This window comes from Pipra filicauda, unplaced genomic scaffold, assembly GCF_003945595.2.
Source record: "Pipra filicauda isolate LSUMZ 115617 unplaced genomic scaffold, ASM394559v2 scaffold209_size2725305_pilon, whole genome shotgun sequence".
In the NCBI taxonomy this organism is placed as follows: domain Eukaryota; kingdom Metazoa; phylum Chordata; class Aves; order Passeriformes; family Pipridae; genus Pipra; species Pipra filicauda.
Window position 1 is genome coordinate 1101285 of NW_024104320.1, and position 18638 is coordinate 1119922.

The following is an 18638-nucleotide window of genomic DNA, read 5'->3' on the forward strand; positions in this document are numbered from 1 at the left end:
CATGTTTTGTACTTGTTGAAACCTCTCCTTTGACAGTAGTCACTAGCCCTATAATCTTCTTACTTTTGGTGAAACTGAGACCACACTCCTTAAAAGGCTGTAATTCCCAAAGTAGCTGTCGACACCGCACCTGGAGCATCACAGCGTCTGGTTTTTTGCAGTCTGTTGGTACCTCTGTTTGGCTGGAGGGGGAAAAGCAATTCCCACCAGACAATGCAAGGATACTCTGATGGCAGCTGAGTGGAGGTTGGATGATAAAAAGAGGAGGCTGGGCAGGGAGGTGCGGATGTGTGTGATCCGAGGATGTAGTTGGGAGCACAGATGCACCTGGCATCTGTACCAGTAAGGGGTTACAGCTGTTACCTTTCCTTTGCCGAGTTTCCTCACTGCATTTTCTGCAGTAAGTTGCTGCCTGTGGTGTTAAATTCCATTAATACTGCATAGGGACCCTAAGAATTGATTGGAAATTACTTCTTGATTTTTTTTTTTCCCATGCTTGTTTACCCATGCTTGAGAGCAGCTGGAGCAAAAGTTTTCTGAGGAGGCTTTTGTGAGATGTTGACTTTTAGTTATTCTTAGCTGAGGTACTTTCCAATATGTACAGCCACTTCAGGCTGTGTCATACCTTCTAACAAAAGCTTGGAATCCTAATTTCAAAGCTTATTTCAGCTCTTTCCCTTGAATCTGGATGAGTAACCGAATTGTATTCAGTGGCTGCAATAAGGAGAGCTGAAAGTCCCACATAGCTGGAAATGTAGCTGAGTGTCAGTTGATATTTTGCTTTGCTCAAACTTAAAGACACAGGAAAAAGGGCAAGGGAACCAACAGAAGTGGGAATGGACTGCTGCAAGCTCCAAGTACTGGACCCTGCACTGCATAGCATAGGTTTGGAGAGCAAAATACCAAGAAGGAAGCCTGGTTTTCTCATTAAACCATGCAGCTGAGTCTAATTCATTTTCCTGGCTCGACCACTCACTCCTAGTGTGGTCTCAAATCATTTCACCTCTTTGGGTTTCAAAAAGGGATAGTAAGACACCCACTAAGTGGCTGGCTGCCTTGGAAGCTTCAGTTAGAAGTTAAAAAGTGACCAGTATAAATATTTCACAAGAGCATCTTGAACTGTTTTACGGGAGTGGTACAGCTGGTTTTTTCTTTTATCAGGAAATGAAAATAAATAAGAAATTTGTCCCTGAAAATTAGAAATTAAGCCTACAGTGCAAGCACTGACTTTATTCTGCCCATATATATGCTACTTCAATCCATCACTGTATTCAGCATTTTAGATTTCAGGCTGGCCTATGTCTCGCAAGCCAAGATAGACTCAGCCTCCTGACACCTTCTTGCAAGTGTTGCAGTAATTTAATAGACTGGAAGTTATTTATGAACACTGAGAAGGGTCTATCCCCTTATGTATGTGTCCCTTGTAGTCTGACATCTTGATTTCTTCATGTCATCTTATTAAAAAAAAAAAAAAACAACACAGCCTTTGGGGCGCATGAATAAATGACACAGATATGCATCATCGGAACAGATGCTCGGCATTGAGGGTGATTTATTTTAATTAGTCAAATGTCATTTGAAGAGTTTTTTACTTTGTAACTGGCTTTGATTGCTGTGTGCAAAGCTGCTGCCGTTCCAGGATCTCACGTAATTCTCCCCTTCTCTCTCCCTCTCCCGCCGGTGGTGCCAGGCGGCATGGAGTCGGGTGTCACGCTCGCTGATGTCTGGTGTTACATGTCCCTGCTCGATAACTGGAACCTCGTGTCCCGCATGACAGTCCCAAGGTGTCGACATAACAGTCTGGTGTACGATGGGAAAATTTATACCATCGGAGGGGTCGGTGTGGCAGGCAACGTTGACCATGTGGAAAGGTAAAAAAAAACAAACAAAAAGACCTAAAAAAAAAAAAAAAACCAAACCCATGATTTTTGCTGGAGCTTTTCCTTCATGCTAAAGGACCATTTTCTTTTTAAAGGACACATCAAATGGACCGTGTGTGTTAAAATAAGCTTTTATAACAGCTAGGAAGGAGGAAACTGGGCAGGATTAGATTTCTTTTAAAAGCTTCAATGGAAAACATTGTTTCAAAACCAAAGACAAAAGTTGCCGGCTTGTCAGTTCGCTCAGGGGAGTGAAGAGAGGAATTAAGCTTCTTTGGACATTTTTCCAGGTTATACAGTGAACTAATAAGCTTCTTTTGAATTTAGTACTGGCGAAAGTCTTTACAGACCACAAAAATACAGGTTTTTTTCTTCTAAACCCAAAAAAGCAACAGCAGAGTAAGTTTCTTTTATGCCTTTTTCTGGTGAAGCATCTCAGCCTTGACCTGGCTGGAAGATCCTCCCTTTGGTGGTCTTGGCCTGCAGCCTTAACCTGCCAAGTTTGGAGTAAAACAACCAATAAATGGAAACAGCTTTGAATTCCTGGCTGAATGGAGATAGAGAGAATGGAAATTTCTCTTATCAAGAAGACTCCAGATATAAAAAAATTTCTTTTTTCACATGGAACTTAAAAAAAAAAAGAGGAAGGAAGAAAAGCACAATGAAAACATATCACAGAGTAGAATTCCAAAACCAACTTATTTCATGTCAACCATAACATTCAGTAGAGCCACAGATTTTACACATATATCAATGTTTTCTTTAAAAAATAGAATTCACTTTGCAATGCAGGATATAAGAATATTTCATTCCAAAAAGGTTGATACAGTCCTAGCCTTACCCAAATACTTATTGCATTGTAACACATTTTTGTGAAATCATTTCCCTTAGTGAAAATGGCAACCAAAAATAAGGGGTATTTCTCTTTGTCAGATTTAAGTGCTGAATTTGAATATTTCTTCAGCAATATTTTGAAGCAGGCATTTCCTAGTAAAACTTGCCTTAGCAGGCAAGATAAATAGGGATAGGTCATTAAGAAAGATTGGGGGGAAGAAAAAAACAGCACATTTTTCAAAAGGCTAGGATTAAAGATGCTTTAAATCTGCAACATGTACATTCCATTTATTCAGCAGGTGTTTTTTTTTTCTTTTAAATAGATACTGTAAGTACTGAATACCAAAACCTATATTAAAAGTTTATTAATATTTCAAAGTGAAAAACACAGGAAATTAGGATATGCCAAAAATAAGTGTCCTTTATCAGATCTACTTTTTGGTACTTTAACTGTGTGATGCCTTTTTTTTCCATAAAGATTTTCTGCCTAGTTCAGTGCATGGGACAGACCAGCTGTCTGTATGCAGGGTGCTAAGTGATTACCACTGACATACAGACTTAGTTTTGTGTTCCTCTGTCTTCACCAATTTGGCACTGTTTTGCTCAGGAGATGAGTCTGTGACAAAATAGACCCTGGAAAGGACATGTGCTGTGGGACAAGGGCTGCAGATGGCCTCCCCTCCCAGCCATGCATGGGCTGAAGAACTGATGTTGGTGATGATGCTCTCAGCAAATCAGGGAAATGCAGACAGCAAAGAAAGAATGGCAAATCATAGCAGTGAATGCAAAATGTGAACACTGCTTCTCTCCTTAACACCGAGCTTAAGGCAGGCACTGCCCACAGGAGTTGCTTTGGAGCAAGTCTCATCCTTTTCTGCAGATTTTTTTCTGATATGTGAAGGTATTTGTCCTGCAGTGGAAATCAGTAAGTTTTTAACTAGCAGAAATTTTTTTTTTTGAGCATGGGAAGGAGAGAGCCCAGGAAAGAAATGCAGTCTTTCATCCCATCTTTCGATAAAGATGAACATCGAAATAATGCTGTTAGGATAGGTGTCTTCACAGATGTCATTGATTAAATTATCTCTTTTCATTTTTTTCCCAGGGCCTGATTTCTGTCTCTGCTCTGATTTTCATGGTCTCTCTTTATCAAAGGATCCAAAATGTTGGTCAGTTGAATGAATCCCAAATCAAGCAAGTCCCCTCCTCGCCTTCCTTCTCATCTCAGTCACCCAAGCCCTTGCCACAGACGACATTGCAGCCTGCAAAGTCACGCTCAGGCCCTCAGTCCCCTGCTTGGCTCAGTGAGAGCAGCTGTGCTGCTTTTCCATTGTAACAAGCCCACCAAGAGACCTGTATGTGGGAAAGGAGCAGATTTCCTCCCTATCATTTCAGCACACGCTGTCTCAGCCACAATAAGGATGTCTTGTCATGGGGATTTGCTAAACCCGTGGCTATAATTAATCTGCTATTGTCTATAGAGTGACTTGTGAGACAGAGCCATGGAAAAAGTGCAACATGGCCTCCTTTGGGCTATGCTGGGAAATGAGAGAGGTTTTGGGATGTTTCCTTTTTTATTCTTTGTATTAAAAATGACAGTAGGGGGTGACAGAAGTGAAGCGTGGCATGGCTAAAGCTGTGTGTTTTGGAAAGGGTGTTTCAGGGTCTGCTGTTAAAAATGCAGGTGAGGAAAAGCTGACCCTCCTAGCTGTGCTGAGCAAAGTCAGGCCTTTTCACACGAAAGCATTTCCCATTTGGACAAGGCAGCATTCAGGAATTTAAATCACTGTACCTATTTTTGCAAGCAATGAGACTTTCATTGGTGAGTTGTCCTGCTGTCTTATGTGCAGTGAATGCCCACTTCTTGACTCTGCTTTTCTCCCCCCCTCATCCTCAGGAGCTACAAGAAACCAACCTTCTCCTACCATATTTCTGTGTGGATTGTACATTCCTCTTCAAATACTGTGTTGCTTTGGATGGGATACTGCAGAACCATTTCTCAGTAGGGGGAAAACCTCTCTGTCATTCTAGCAGGTCTTATAAAAGCACTGTGTTAAAATAATAAGATGACATGATCATATGCTCCATGTCAAGTGATGCCAAAAATTGCTTTTACCTCTAAAATAACATTGTTCCCCTCAGTATGGAATTACAAAGTCACATCCTCTTGGGTTTGGTTAGTTTTTCACCCCAAAGGAGGCATCTGAGATTATAGCCCTTTTATCCACTCAGAAGGAGGTACCTGACACACAGTGCAGTCCTGGGCTGTGCCACCGGTGTGAAGGGCAAAGCACTGAACAACCTCCCTCACTGGACCACCTGCCACCTCCCCTGATGCACATGCAGCTTATCTTTCCCAACCACATTTTGCTCTCTGCTTGCTCAGTGAGCCCAAGCATGACCATACCCAGCTTTGGCCAGGTTTTGACGTGTATTTGCTGGCATGGTGAAGGGCATGTCTCTGGTCCAAAGTGACCTACCCTGGCCTCACCACTTAGCAGACCCAGAGCATGAAGTCTACAGGGTATCTCACCACAGTGGGTCTTTGAAGACAGAGCAAATAACATTTTCTGCCATTTTCCTTCTTGTTCTCCACCTGGAATTCTTGTAATATTTGATCCTAAATGGTTAAAATCTTACAAAGATATTTTCACAGCATTTTGGTTTTTAAAACCAAAGACCACCAGACTCCTAATGATTTATGGCATGCTCCTGTGCTCCTCTCTCCATGCTTTTGGTTGTGTCATGGATGCTGAAGGGTGCAGCCTTATCCAGAAATTCTGCTGCCACTTAAAACAGTGGATGTTTTCATAAAATTCAACAGGGCTGAGATCCTTTACCCTTTATCTACCATTTGTCTGTAAGGAGGCAGCAAAAATTCTGTCTCGATGGATAATATTATGGGACTATCAGTCACAAACAGATGAATAGGAGTCATTTGTTACTCATCTTAAAACAATATGCATGTGCCAGAGGGGCTGAGTTATAAGTCCATTTTTGTGGCTGTACACGGGTGTATGTTCAGGGAAAGTTATGTTTTTGGAATGAGTGTTTAGGGAAATAACAGCACGGCTGCAGTTCTCCATCAATCCCCTCTGGCAAGGTTCTGTGTGACAGGGAGCAAGTCATTAGGTGTTAGGCGAGAGGGTATTACACTTCATGTCTTCTTCTGAGATATGAGTTGAGTTGGGACCTGGCGAAATGAAGTGGATCCGCGAACTAGGTCTTTAGATAATGGATGGGCCCTGTAATATATGCAATTGGAGAGCCGAGAGGACTGCATACACTGACAAGACAATACATGTGACTAAAAGTGTGAAAATATGGGTGCTTTGTGGTTATTATATGTTTGAAGGACAGAAGAAGATGAATCCTCTTGACCTGACATCACTTTTACAATAGGGTTGTCTAAAATTGGGAGATTACTTTTGTTGGCAGTGCATACTTCGAAGGAGTCTGAAAAATTCAGTGTAAAGAATGAGCTTTATACAATTTAGAAAACTGCTTCATAACCTACTGTTTTACTGAGACATGTTAATGTGGTAATTAGGGCTTCTCCCCTCAAAAAGATGGCAGGATCAATAGCCCTACTGAAGTGCATCAGGAATGCACCCATGCACTCATCATAGGCAACAGACAGGAGGAGCTGGAAGCTGCTGTGCAGCAGGAAAACTGCTGCCATTGTGGAGACATGGTGGGATGACTTGCACAACTGGAGGGCTGCAGTGGATGACTAAACTCTTCAGAAGGGAGAGGCAACAAAGGAGAGGCAGTGAGGTAGCCTTGTATGTTATGGAGTGTTTTGACTGTCTCCAGGTAACTGGAGGTTGGCAGATGTGACACCCATATATAAGAGGGGTCAGAAGGAGGATCCGGGGGGCTACAGACCTGTCAGCCTGACCTCAGTGCCAGGGAAGGTAATGGAGCAGATCATCCTGAATGCCATCACACTGCACATGCAGGACAACTGGAGGATCAGGCCTAGACAGCACAGGTTTAGGAAAGACAGGTCCTGCTTGACCAACCTGATCTCCTTCAGTGACAAGGTGACTTAGTGGATTAGGGAAAGGCTGTGAATGTTGTTTACCTGGACTTTAGTGAAGCCTTTGACACCATTTCTCCCAGCATTCTCCTGGAGAAACTGACTGCTCATGGCTTGGATGGGTGCACTGTTGGGTGTCTAAAAACTGGCTGGATGGCTGGGCGCAGAGAGGGGTGGTGAATGGAGTCACATCCAGCTGGCAGCTGGTGGGGCTCCCCAGGACTCAGTATTGGGGCCAGTCCTGTTTAACATCTTTATCAGTGATCTGATAAAGGGAGGTTGAGTGCACCCTCAGTAAGTTTGCAGATGATACCAAGTTGGACAGGAGTGTTCATCTGCTTGAGAAGGCTCTGCAGAGGGATCTGGACAGGCTGGATCAATGGGCCAAGGCCAATTGTATGAAGTTCAACAAGGCAAAGTGCCAGGTCCTGCACTTGAGTCAAAATAACCCCCTGAAGTGCTACAGGCTTCGGGTTGAGTGACTGGAAAGCTACCTGGTGGAAAAGGACATGGGGGTGTATTTGGTTTCCCAATTTGGGTGAAGGAGGGTAGGAGCAAGAAAGATCAGTTTTGTCACTGTAGAACATAAAGAGACAGCAGTGAAAGCGGGTGAAAAATGGCATCTGTGGAACTCGAGGTCCCAATAGTGAAATTTATCCAGTAAAGAAGGAAAATTATTTTAGTAATTTGAACCTTTCTCCAGTATTCCTGTAGACATGGTCCTTGACTGCACCCAGCCCCATCATATGTAAAGGATGGGGCTTCCTTCCCAAAAACATACTAGGGCAATCAGAAAAATTTGTTCATCAAAAGGCTTGTCAAGCACTGGAACAGGCTGCCCACGGAAGTGGTGAAGTCACCGTCCCTGGAGGTATTTAAAAGGCATGTAGATATGCCACTGAGGCACATGGTTTAGTGGTGGGCTTGGCAGTGCTGGGTTAATGGTTAAGCTCACTGATTTTAAAGGTCTTTTCCAACCCAAACAATTCTATGATTCTACAATGCCTTAAGAAAATTAAATATATTGCCTTGTCCAAGGATAGTTTCTTAAGCTCCTCGGAATAGTCAGAAGAAAAGGAAAAAAAAGCAAAAAATAGTAATCCAGTACTATGATTTCAAACATGTGAATCATCTGAAGAGCTGTTCAGGATGACACTGTCCAGCTTTAGTTTGAATAGCAGCTTTCCTGCAGATGTAATTAAATAATGCTAAGGGTTTCTTACAGACTGACGGAAATGGTCAGTCTGTAATTGACTGACCATGATGTAAGGATTTTATAATGTGAATAAATGAAGATACTCATATGGCTATTTAACTTAGAAGGAGAGAAATTAAGAGACTGAGGAGAAAAAAAAATTACTGTTTTCAGGTACTGAAGAGATCATAAGTCAAAAAGGCAGCGAGGAGAACGGCACAGCTTGAAATGAAGGGTTTTCTGCTGTTAATACTCAGGTGGTAGGGAAAGAGCAAGGAAAGAGGCATTGGAGGAAATGAATGAAGGAAGGGGAAGATCAAGCCCATGGATGAAGAGTGAAGAGTTGTGGAAACCAGCAAGGTTATTTCTGCCTGTGCTCTCTTCAAGCCTGAGCTGTGTTTTCTGCTGGGTTCAGATCATTTGCCATATCATGGGTATATAAGTAATATACATACATACACATATATATATAGGTAATATATAAATGAGAAGGTGGTGACTGCACAAGGGTCAGCTGAGGTCACTGTATTCAGTGCAGATGAAGTGACAGGTAGGGACACACACGTCCTGCACACGTGGAAAGCCTGGTGTCCAGAGCAAAGCAGGGCCATGGGCTGTTGGGTTGCAGGGGCTGCACTGGGGGCAGAGGAAGGTGTGCAAGGGCATGTGTGTTAAGCCACATGTGAGTCCATAGCATGCAAGGACAGCAAGCCAGCAGTCAGTCATGTGAAAGGAGATGCCCTTGAAGTTTCAAGTTCAGCATATTGGCTGGGCTTGGTGGGCCCACAGCCAAGGACAAGCATGGACACAACGGGACTGGAGGGAGCATTGGAGGAGGGGGAAGAAAAACCTTTGCTTGGCTTGAAGCCAACTCACATTATGTCTCCATCTACAGCTTCAAACAGGGGATTCAGATGCAAAGCTTGACTAATGGAAAGAGATCAAAGTGATTATTCTTTAAATCAGTTCCCTCCCTGCTGGCCCCTGAGTAGGGCCGTGTGACAGGCAGCTGAGGAGCCCCAGGAGCACCAGTGGCCGTGGTGTGATGGCAGTGCCAGAGATGACACAACAGATGGAAAAGCTCTAGGGCAGAGAGGTAAAGCAGGTGTCAGTATTTTCTGTCCTGGAAGGTTACAAAGGTTCACCTTCATTCATTTTTAAACCAATTTAGTTAATCTGGTGCAAATCCTTGTGTGAACACATTAAGAGCTGACTTGAGATAGACCAAAATGATGGAAACCTGCCTTGCAGAGACTTAAGGAGCTTAGACTACTTAGTTTATCCTACAGAAGGTGAAGAGTTGACTTTATTATTTTCTGCACGTCCTCATGTGAAAGAGAAAGATTTGATAGCAGACAGCTTTATAATCCAACAGGGAAAAAAAAAATCAAACTTACTTTCTGGTGGGTGGGAGCTGAAGCAAAGCAGACTAAAAATCAGGTCTACAGTTTTGAAAGGAGAGAATGAAGTGGAGAAATAAATTCCCAGGGGATGGAGGGACTTGATGGACAGCTATCAGGAAGCCTTTAAGGCATCAATTTCTCTTTTTCAGCCTCATAGGTAAGGTAGGCACACACTTAAGAGAGTTGCTTTACTGAGCAGCCCATGTAAAACCCACGTTAGGTGCCCGTGTTAGGTGGACAAGGACTTGCTTCCACCTGCTTTATGGTTCCCTGATTTTTTAAACCAAAGAACCCTCAAGTTGAGTGTTTTTTTAAGGTGCCCCACATGCACCTATATCCAGTAGATTTGCAGCCTTTGGCTTTCAGGAGATGAAGTGAAACTGGTGATTTTTGGCTTCCCAGTGGCAGATGAAGGATAGTAGGAGAAAGAAAGATCAGTTCTGTCATCATAGAGCCTAAACGGAGACCAGTGGAAGTGGATGAAAAACAGGGGCTGCAGGACCTAGGGTCCCAACAGGGAAATTCATCCAGAAAAGAAGATGATTGGTTTTGTAATTTGAACCTTTTTCCAGTATTCCTATGGATGTGGTCCTCAACCACATCCAGATTCCAGCATATGTGAAGGATATAACCCCTTCTCCCTAAAGGATATTAAGACAAACAGGAAGTTGCGGGCAGGAACATACTTGTCTTGGGAGCTGAGGTCTGACAGGTACTTCTGCCAGTGACAGGGGAGGCAGTTGGTTGCTCACCACCCCATCTCAGACCACTTTGACAGGCCACAAATGTTCCTGGTGCTAAGTCAGAGTGGTTGGTGTGAGATGAAACATATCAGGTGACAGGTAGAATTTATATCTTAGAGGAGAAACAAGGGAAGGAACATTACATCAGTTCTCAGCTCTGTTGTTCTTCCCATTTTCTACTGATTATAACCAATTTCTTAACCCGATTTTAATAAAACATCAAGAATTAAATTACCAATTACTGCAATAGGTGAGTTACTGAAGTGTATCCCAAAAGCAGCGTATGAAACTGTTTCTGTTTTGTGAGATTTTTGCATATGTGTTCAGGTGGATGTGAGTGCTGCTCTGAGTGCTGTGGGCAAATGCAGGAGATGCAGCAGCATAAGATGCCTTACCTGGAGGAGCTGCTTTTGCAGTCAAAATGCATCTGCAGCCTCAGGTCTGGTACAGGAATCAGCCCAGGAAAGGTGTGTCACCTTCAGTGCTCCCAGCATCGTGTTGTTTAATATTGTTATATTTCTCCCCTTTGATCACTTGTTGTAGATGAATTTAATTTCTCTGTAACTAATTTAGAGCATCATACAAGGCAGTTCTCCGTGCTCATTATAAGGGACTTTCCTAATATTTTTTTAGCTAAAGTTTGCCTCCCTCTTGCTTTGGTTTCAGTTTTATGAGTGTGTTAATTACTTTCAGTTATATTACTTGAAAACTCATTAGTGCATTTTCATTAAGCACATTATTTTCTGCTGTTTCTGCCATTTATATTGTTTCTCCCTTTTATTTTCCCCAAATTTGGGCAGTGAGAATTTGAGGGACATGTTACAGAGGGAGAATTCCCCTGTGGCTAAATAATTTTTTGCCGATGCGTTTGTGGCCGTGGATTTGTTTCAGGTTTGCATATTGCATATCACTGCTATTAAGAGCAAAAGCCCTGAATGGATGATGAGGGCTTCTGTTCTGACGGTCAACAATTCTGAAAAATCACTAGGCAGGAAGCTCCTATTTGACTGCATGTGTCATTACATGGAAATATAAAAACCTAAAAATTGCATTATTCTCCACTGTCTCCAAGACTCATTTTAGAGCAGCTATTTGGATCCCTGCCACATTATCTTCTAAAAAAAAAGGGACGCCTGTACTTGTGATATTGTCTAAAATGAATCTTCATCCATGGATTGTTAACTGTGCATCCCTTATGGTCAGTGGCTTAATTAAATCAGATACTGATGACCTTAAAACTAATTTAGCACTTTCATGCATACTCTTTTCTGTTTGCTTCATGTCAGATATGAATGCAATGGTGAAATCTTATTCCAGCATTAACGTTTGCAGCATCCTGCAATGAAGCACAGTAGCTTGGTTTGCACAATGAAAATTAAATGGAAGCAACTTATTCTGGCACAAAATGTGCATTGCTGGTCAGTTAACTAGAGTAAAAAGAGCCATCATGTTGCATTATGTTGTAGGTGAGATGTGTTCCACAAGCTGAACAACTGAAATATATTAACAGTTGCCTGCCCATAGTTGCTATTGGATATTGCTGCACTGATTTGCAAGAATAGTCTCATTGTATACTCATTAAAAGAAATTAATCAGTGGAAGACATCCCAACAAAGATGTCCAGATTTTCTGCACCTTGGACTATAATGAGATTTGAGAGGCATATACAGAAAACAGAACCAGCTTTCTCTGGGCTTCTATCAATGTTTCAAAAGCTTAGAAAAAGCATTAATTAAACTGTTTACCAAGTGGCTGAATTTGTAGGGTGTTAAAAGATACATTTCTACCTCTGCTTTTCTTCTGCTTGTCAAGCTGCCTTTCTGCATCCCAGCCTGCTGTTTCTGCCTGTCTGTCCTGCCCAGTCAGCTCAGCTCACTCCAGTTGCTGTCCTTCCCAGGTATGACACGATAACCAACCAGTGGGAGACCATCGCTCCTCTGCCCAAGGCCGTCCACTCAGCCGCCGCCACCGTCTGTGGTGGGAAGATCTACGTCTTCGGAGGGGTGAACGAAGCCGGGCGAGCTGCGGGGGTCCTGCAGTCCTACATCCCTCAGACTAACTCCTGGAGCTTTATAGAGTCTCCGATGATTGGTAAGGAATACATGGTGTCAGACTAAACAGGAGTCTGCACTGCACAGGTATTTCAGTGCCTTTGCAGAAAGCAAATGCTTTGGGGGGTGGGGGGAGATAAGTTTATAAGATATTGGCAGAAATGTATGAATAGGATACTAGAGAGGTGCCCATCTGGATCTCTGCTGAAGGCAGTTGTCACTCGTTAACACAGCCAGTTTCCAGCTAGAAGTGAGGAGTTTAAAGCAGAGGAGAAAGGAAATCAGTTATTAGGTATGAACAATTAGTAATTTTAGATCCAAAAAATCTCAGAGTTCAGTGGAACTTCATCCTGGCATCCTGTGCTGCTCCATGTGGTTTCACAACACTGCTCAAGTAATGGATTATCACTCATGGATTTGTTAAAATGCCACCTGTCCTGTAGGAAGTGATGGTCATTCTGAATTGGGACTTATCAGTGGCGTCCACAGGCATATGTGCTTCAGAGGCTGAACTCTTCAAGATGTAGTTTATTGAAACTGTGTTTATTAGTTTGTGATGCCCTTGAACTCACCAAACATTTTACTGAATAAGGAGCAAGACGAGAAACCACATTTTCCAATGTACCAGCCAACATCAAAGGTGTCAACTTCCTTCCAAAATTAGGACAGCGCTCAGAAGTTTGCAACTTATTTGCTTTATGTGGCAATTTGCACCCTGAGTGTTTAGGCTGCCTTTGGAAATGAGGTTTAGTGTTCAGCCTGGCAAGGACATTGCTGCAGGGTAAAGCTGTCCTGGGCTGCTCTGCTCTGGGCTGGGGGCAGCCTCTGGTCTGGCTGCACCCGAGTGGCCACAGACACAGCACTCATATGGTTATTACAGAGAAGCTGCTTTTGAAGTGGTTTACTTTCACATCCTAGATCACAGAATAATAGAATGGTCTGAGACCTTTAAAGGTCATCTAATCCAAGCCTCCCTGCAATAAGCAGGGACATCTTCCAGTAGATCAGGTTGCTCAGAGCCCTGTCCAATCTGACCTTGAATGTTTCCAGGGATGGGGCATCTACTGCCTCTCTGAGCAACCTGTTCCAATGTTTCACCATTTTAAACCTCTTGGTTGCATTGAAACTGTGACATGAGGTGCTTCATTTTTTAAAAATCATATTCTCATTATTGAGCCACAGAGTAATATGAGTAGCAGATAAGAAATTATAGAAGCACAGTTATGAGGTATTCAAGTAAGGCCTAAGCATATTCAGAAAACTAGAATAAGCTGCTCTTTTTATTGTAGCTTGTTAAAATGATTACGACTCTTTTCTTGGGGTTTCCTACTAGATCAGGTCATGAGAAGCTGGTATGCTGTGGCTGTAGCCTCCTCTGCACAGCCAGGCTGTTTCCCAACTCCCTCTCTGCTGTTGGTGTGCAGCCTAACATAACATGACATGCATATGATGCAGCATGAAGCGCCCAGCGGGAGGGCGTTAACCGGCGAAAGTCATGTTTATGTAATACAGCAGCACAAACAACCCTATTGCCTGGCTTTTTCCATCACATGGCTACAGCTGCTGCTGTTCATTTAATCCACTGACTGACAGTATGAGGTTTTCCCGGACTCACAGCACATTGCAAAAATGAATGCATTATGCAAAGATGTATTCCTTTTCCTTGCCATAATAGTACAAGTGCCACAGGAGCTAAGAAATCATTCCCTGGGCTCGTTATACTGTCTAGCAAGCGTCAACATCATGCGTGCTTGGAAAAAAATAATCTAAACCATCCAGAGTTGGGTCCGTCACCCATGGTTCTAATGGATGTGCACTATTATTTCCTAACAAAAATACATGAAAGACACCGGCAAAGTTAAAAGATGGTATTTATGTTTTCTTGGTGTAAGCAAAGTTCATTAGTTAAGCTGAAGGCATAAAATATATGATAAAATGTGGAGTTCTTTGTTGGGTAATGCATAACATCAATTTACTTGCAAATAAAATAAAATAACACAGAGTCTGAAAAATGGCACCCCCATGGAGAATGTCTGGGAAAGTGAACTGATGTGATGCCTGATCTTCACAAAAAGGCAGTGGAATGTTGGAAATATATTTTCCTTTCTCCAGCTCTACAAAAGCTATAGTGTCACCTGTATTTGTAAAGTGTCCCCCAGGAACTGGATGCAACACCAAGTACAGTAGAGTCTAAAACAAAGAGGGAGTAGAAGGAGCCTTGCAGTGCTTTTTTGCAAAATGGAGCTGGGATGAATCCTGCTATGATCTCTGCCAGGGTGCCTCTGACAGCCTCAGAGCCTTTTTGTGTTGATTTGTGAATTCTTAAGCTGTCCCTCTGAGCTAAGTGAACTGAGATGTGTGATGGTGAGTTGTTATAAGGTCACCCCAGAGATCAGTGTAACCTGTTGGACCTCAAACAGGACAACAGTTTGTTTAAAAATGCCTCAAGCATGCTCAGATATGCAACAGTAGCTGGAGGTATTGAAAGCAGCCAATGTCTCTGGAGATTTTTAGACCAGTAGTACCTGTCTCAGTTCACTGTGGTACTTTATGATAGTGAGTCTGACGCAGCATGGCACACATTTGAACCCAACAGTTCCATCTCTTTCAAACCATCATGGTCCAGACTAACTCAAGGCAACACTGGCATCAATCATGGCAAGGGGGAGGCTCATATTTGTCTAATCTAAATGGAGGTGAAGCCGGCTGGATATTGACATCCTACCTGTGCAGGGGAGAGACCATCTGGGGGCTGATAGCAAGTCCACACAGTTCAGCCCTTGCTCTCTTCTGCCTGGATTTCTTCTAGGAATATGCAGTGAATTCACTCCCAGTTTCCATTTATTCTTTATCCTTCCCCTGTCAGGAGGTGTTGGGATGTGGATACCTGCATGCAGTAGGTGTGACAGCAGGCTCACCAACACGCTGCACATGAATGCTGTGGGAGCCTCTGGGCAGGTGTTGATTACACACATCCATATTTGGAGAGGAGAAGGTGTTTCTCAGTGCCCCATACTTTGCCCCACCTCTGTTCTCTTCACCTTTGGAGTTGACAGATGTCCCTGCAGCAGTGCAGCCCACAGCTTGATGTTACTGGGATAAGGGAACCTCACAGGGGTTTCAAATTGCGTATTTTCGGTAAACCACCTTGCACATCACCTTGTGTTTTTAGCTGTAAAAACCAAAGTCCTACAAGAGTAAATGAACCCAGTCTATGTACTCACAGCACCTGCCTTTCCGTTTCTGGCCAAGCTGTCCTATATAGCTGTGCTAAAAGTGTGTTTCATGCCAAGCTTCCTGAGGTTTGTCTTATTTAACAAGATGGCCACAGACATGCTGAAGTCAGGGATTGTAAGTAAGCCTAATTACCTTGTCACTGCCTTTTAGTTCACTTTGTGCCTTCATGCCAGAGCACTAAAATACACTTTTTGATACCCTTAACAGTCAGTATGGAATTACAAGTTTTTATTAATGTTTCTGGCTTGTAAGAAAAACAGTGTTTAATCATCACCACTATTAAATTTTAAAATCCTGTGAGAACTGGAGAACGGAGCTCTAAGTTCTGGGAGCATTTCTGGTTTCTAATCCAAGTATCTAGTTCCTCACCACACTGTTTACTCCTGCAGTGGTTTGTCCGACCCAAGCAGGACAATCACAGGGCTAAGAATACAACACATGTCTAGAAAACTGCATTAGCAGCATCTGTGCAGTTTTTTAGTGCACTGCCCACTGGCTTATTTTAGTTAAAATGCATAATAATCCTCATTAATTTATTTTTTGACTTTACAAGAAAAATGAGATATATGTCTTGGCCCTCTCTCAAGGCCAGTAATTTGGTACTTGTTGGAGGGTTTGTTTGGCTCTCACCTGCAAGTCCCAAAGCAATAAGTGTTCCATCTTATCCTTCAGTGTATTTTTCTTCCCATGACTAGTTCTTAATTTTTTTTCCCACTAGTAAGCTTGAATTTTACTTTCCTCTGTCTCACCCAGTTCTCCTCTGTATATCCTCCTTTCAGAATGATTTTTTCCACTCCTCAATGTGTTCCCCTACATGTTGTCTGCCCTCTACCGAGCCAAATCAGTCTTTTTGTGTTTGCCCTTTATCAGATGTCCTCCTTTTCACTCCTACCTCCATGGCTGTGCTTTATCCAACTCTCTTCAGCAATGTTATGCCCATAAATTTGATGCTAAAACTGCCCTGCAGTGGCAGGTGGAGCCTCCTGTTTTGGGACAGGCCATCCCCTCCACGCATACACAAAATGTGGTGTTTGCAAGTGAGGACACTCGACTTTAGGGTCTCCAAGGAGGGTTTGCTCAAGGGTCAGTGGGGAAACCATAGGGCTGGGTGGCTGGTTGTGTAGCTGGGAGAGACCAGCTCCCAGGAGAGCTTAGAGCCAGAAGGGCTGACACCCGAGACTCCGCTGTTCATGGCAGTGTCTGCACTTGGGCCTCATGAGCTATGTTAAGGATCAGACCACAGTCTCCCAGCTGCTCTGGGATGTTATCCTATCCGTGACTGTGCCATTCTTGAGCTTATCTGCATAGTATTCAAGAAGGGGAAGAGGCACTTACTATTAAAAGCAGGCTTAGTTTGCGTTAACTAGTCTCCTTTCTCTAATCTGCTTCATCAAGTGCATCAGTCCCCCACTGGCCACCCACGCCTGCTGGGAGACAGTTTGGTTGGAGTTATGCCTGGGCTGGTGGTATGCCCACATTTCTTCCTCCCTATAAAAATGTTTAACTACCTTGGTTATAATAACTTTTTTCCATATGAGGTGCTGCTACCATTCATTGTAATGCCACTTCAGTCTCTGATCGAGCTCGTTACTGGAAGGCAACATAAGATCTTTAAGCAATCATGGAAGGGAAAGTAGAACTGTGCTACTCGACCACAGAGAGATTCAAGAGCCATGGAACATATGCCAGACAGCACTCTGTCCTTCCTAAGTGAGGAGCATGGTGGCAGGTTAAATTATCAACCCCATGTGAAGTACACCTCTGGCTCAAGGGTTGTCATGGAGTGCACACTCCTTCCTGCAATGAGCTGTCACAGAATAGAAATACAAGCATATTTTCCTGTAGCAACAACAAAAGATAGTGATGTTACAATGTTACCCACTTGGGTAGATTACCTTTCACATATTATTTCATTTACATTTATTCTGCCTTTTAATTTCAGGTGTGTTCGCTGCCCGGGACAAATCCTATTTCAGATTTTCCAGCCTGAAATTAATTAGTATATCTGACAACCCCCTTGACCTTTGGAGGGGAAAGGAGGCTGCTTCTCTGTTTCCATGCTTCCTCTCCCCTCTCTTCCTTCCTTCCAGCAGTCTTTTGAAATAACCAGTGGCCTCACTGTATCCCACAGAAGCCTCTGACCTGTAGAAGCTCATGCCCATGCCCAGAAGCATTGACTAAAAAGCCCAAATACAACATGCTTTTGCAAAATTAGTCTCCCCAGCCACCTGCCTTGCTCTATGACCATGTTAAGGACTTAAAGCAGCAAGAGAAATTGGAGTCTCCTGAGAGTTTGCATGAGGGTACCAAGCCCTGGAAAAGACAACAACATGGGAAGAGTGTGGGTAGCACCTGGGATGAAGTAAGGGTAAAGATTGAAGGTGGTCATCCACACCTAAGTATCAGGAATGATGGCTGGAGGTTTCCAAAATCCCTGTATCTGTGAACAATTTCCATCTCCATGGTAACAAAACAAAAATAAAACCTACTGTTTCCTCTCTACATGTCTCTGGAGAGGTGTCCCTTGTGGCTTTCCTGCCATATCTTCACCAGGATCAGGAGACTGTTTGCTGTGAACTTCTCCCTTCCTGAAAGAAACAGCAGAGATTTCTCTGTTCCTCTATCTCAGACTTACCTGATACCAATTTATGAAATTGTAGCTAAAGACGAAAGAAGTAAAAAGACAACAGATAGAAGATGTATTGAAAAATTGATGAGAATCAAACACTACTGCCTCTCGAAAAAAGGAGGAAAAAGAATATCAGACTGTCTGCCTATTTGAAAAGAAAAAAAAAAAGTCACTATAGAAATAACCAAGGGGTTTCCCTCTCATTCTTTAACAAAAAGGAATGTGAAGTCAATGATTCAGTCCCCTGAGAAGTCGCTGTTTCTGCCTTGAGGGAGCCCCAAATAATTTCCCTGTGAGATTTGGGAGCTGAGTTTTTTTTTTTTTTTTTTTTTTAATGTGAGAATGTGAGAGTTTCATTCTCCTGCAAAACAGTGCTAGTCAGAGAAAAAAAATCAAGAAGATGTGATAATTAAGTATGGAAAATTTCTGATGAGTTTCTTAAGTGGAAAAAATGTCACATATGCAAGTCTGATTTGGAAAGCGACAGGAGCTGGGTTGTTAGGACAGATAAGTCCTTCTGATGAATTATAGTGGCTTAGTGGCACGGCAAAGAAACTGAATACTCCTTGTTCTATTTTCTGGATGAATTAGTTTCTTCCCATCTGTTCCCAAGGATCAGTGACATTT

The 18638-nt window shown here is 42.9% G+C and overlaps 1 protein-coding gene across 7 annotated transcripts in view; it reads left to right on the top strand.

Moving 5' to 3' along the window:
* KLHL29 (kelch like family member 29) overlaps positions 1-18638 on the top strand; it is a 393217-nt gene that overhangs the window by 358780 nt on the left and 15799 nt on the right. For all 7 annotated transcript variants that reach the window (XM_027749235.2, XM_027749234.2, XM_027749237.2 and 4 more), the window contains 2 exons: positions 1691-1871; positions 11992-12185. In XM_027749235.2, the coding sequence (XP_027605036.1) occupies positions 1691-1871; positions 11992-12185 (375 nt within the window). The remainder of the gene's footprint in view (positions 1-1690; positions 1872-11991; positions 12186-18638) is intronic.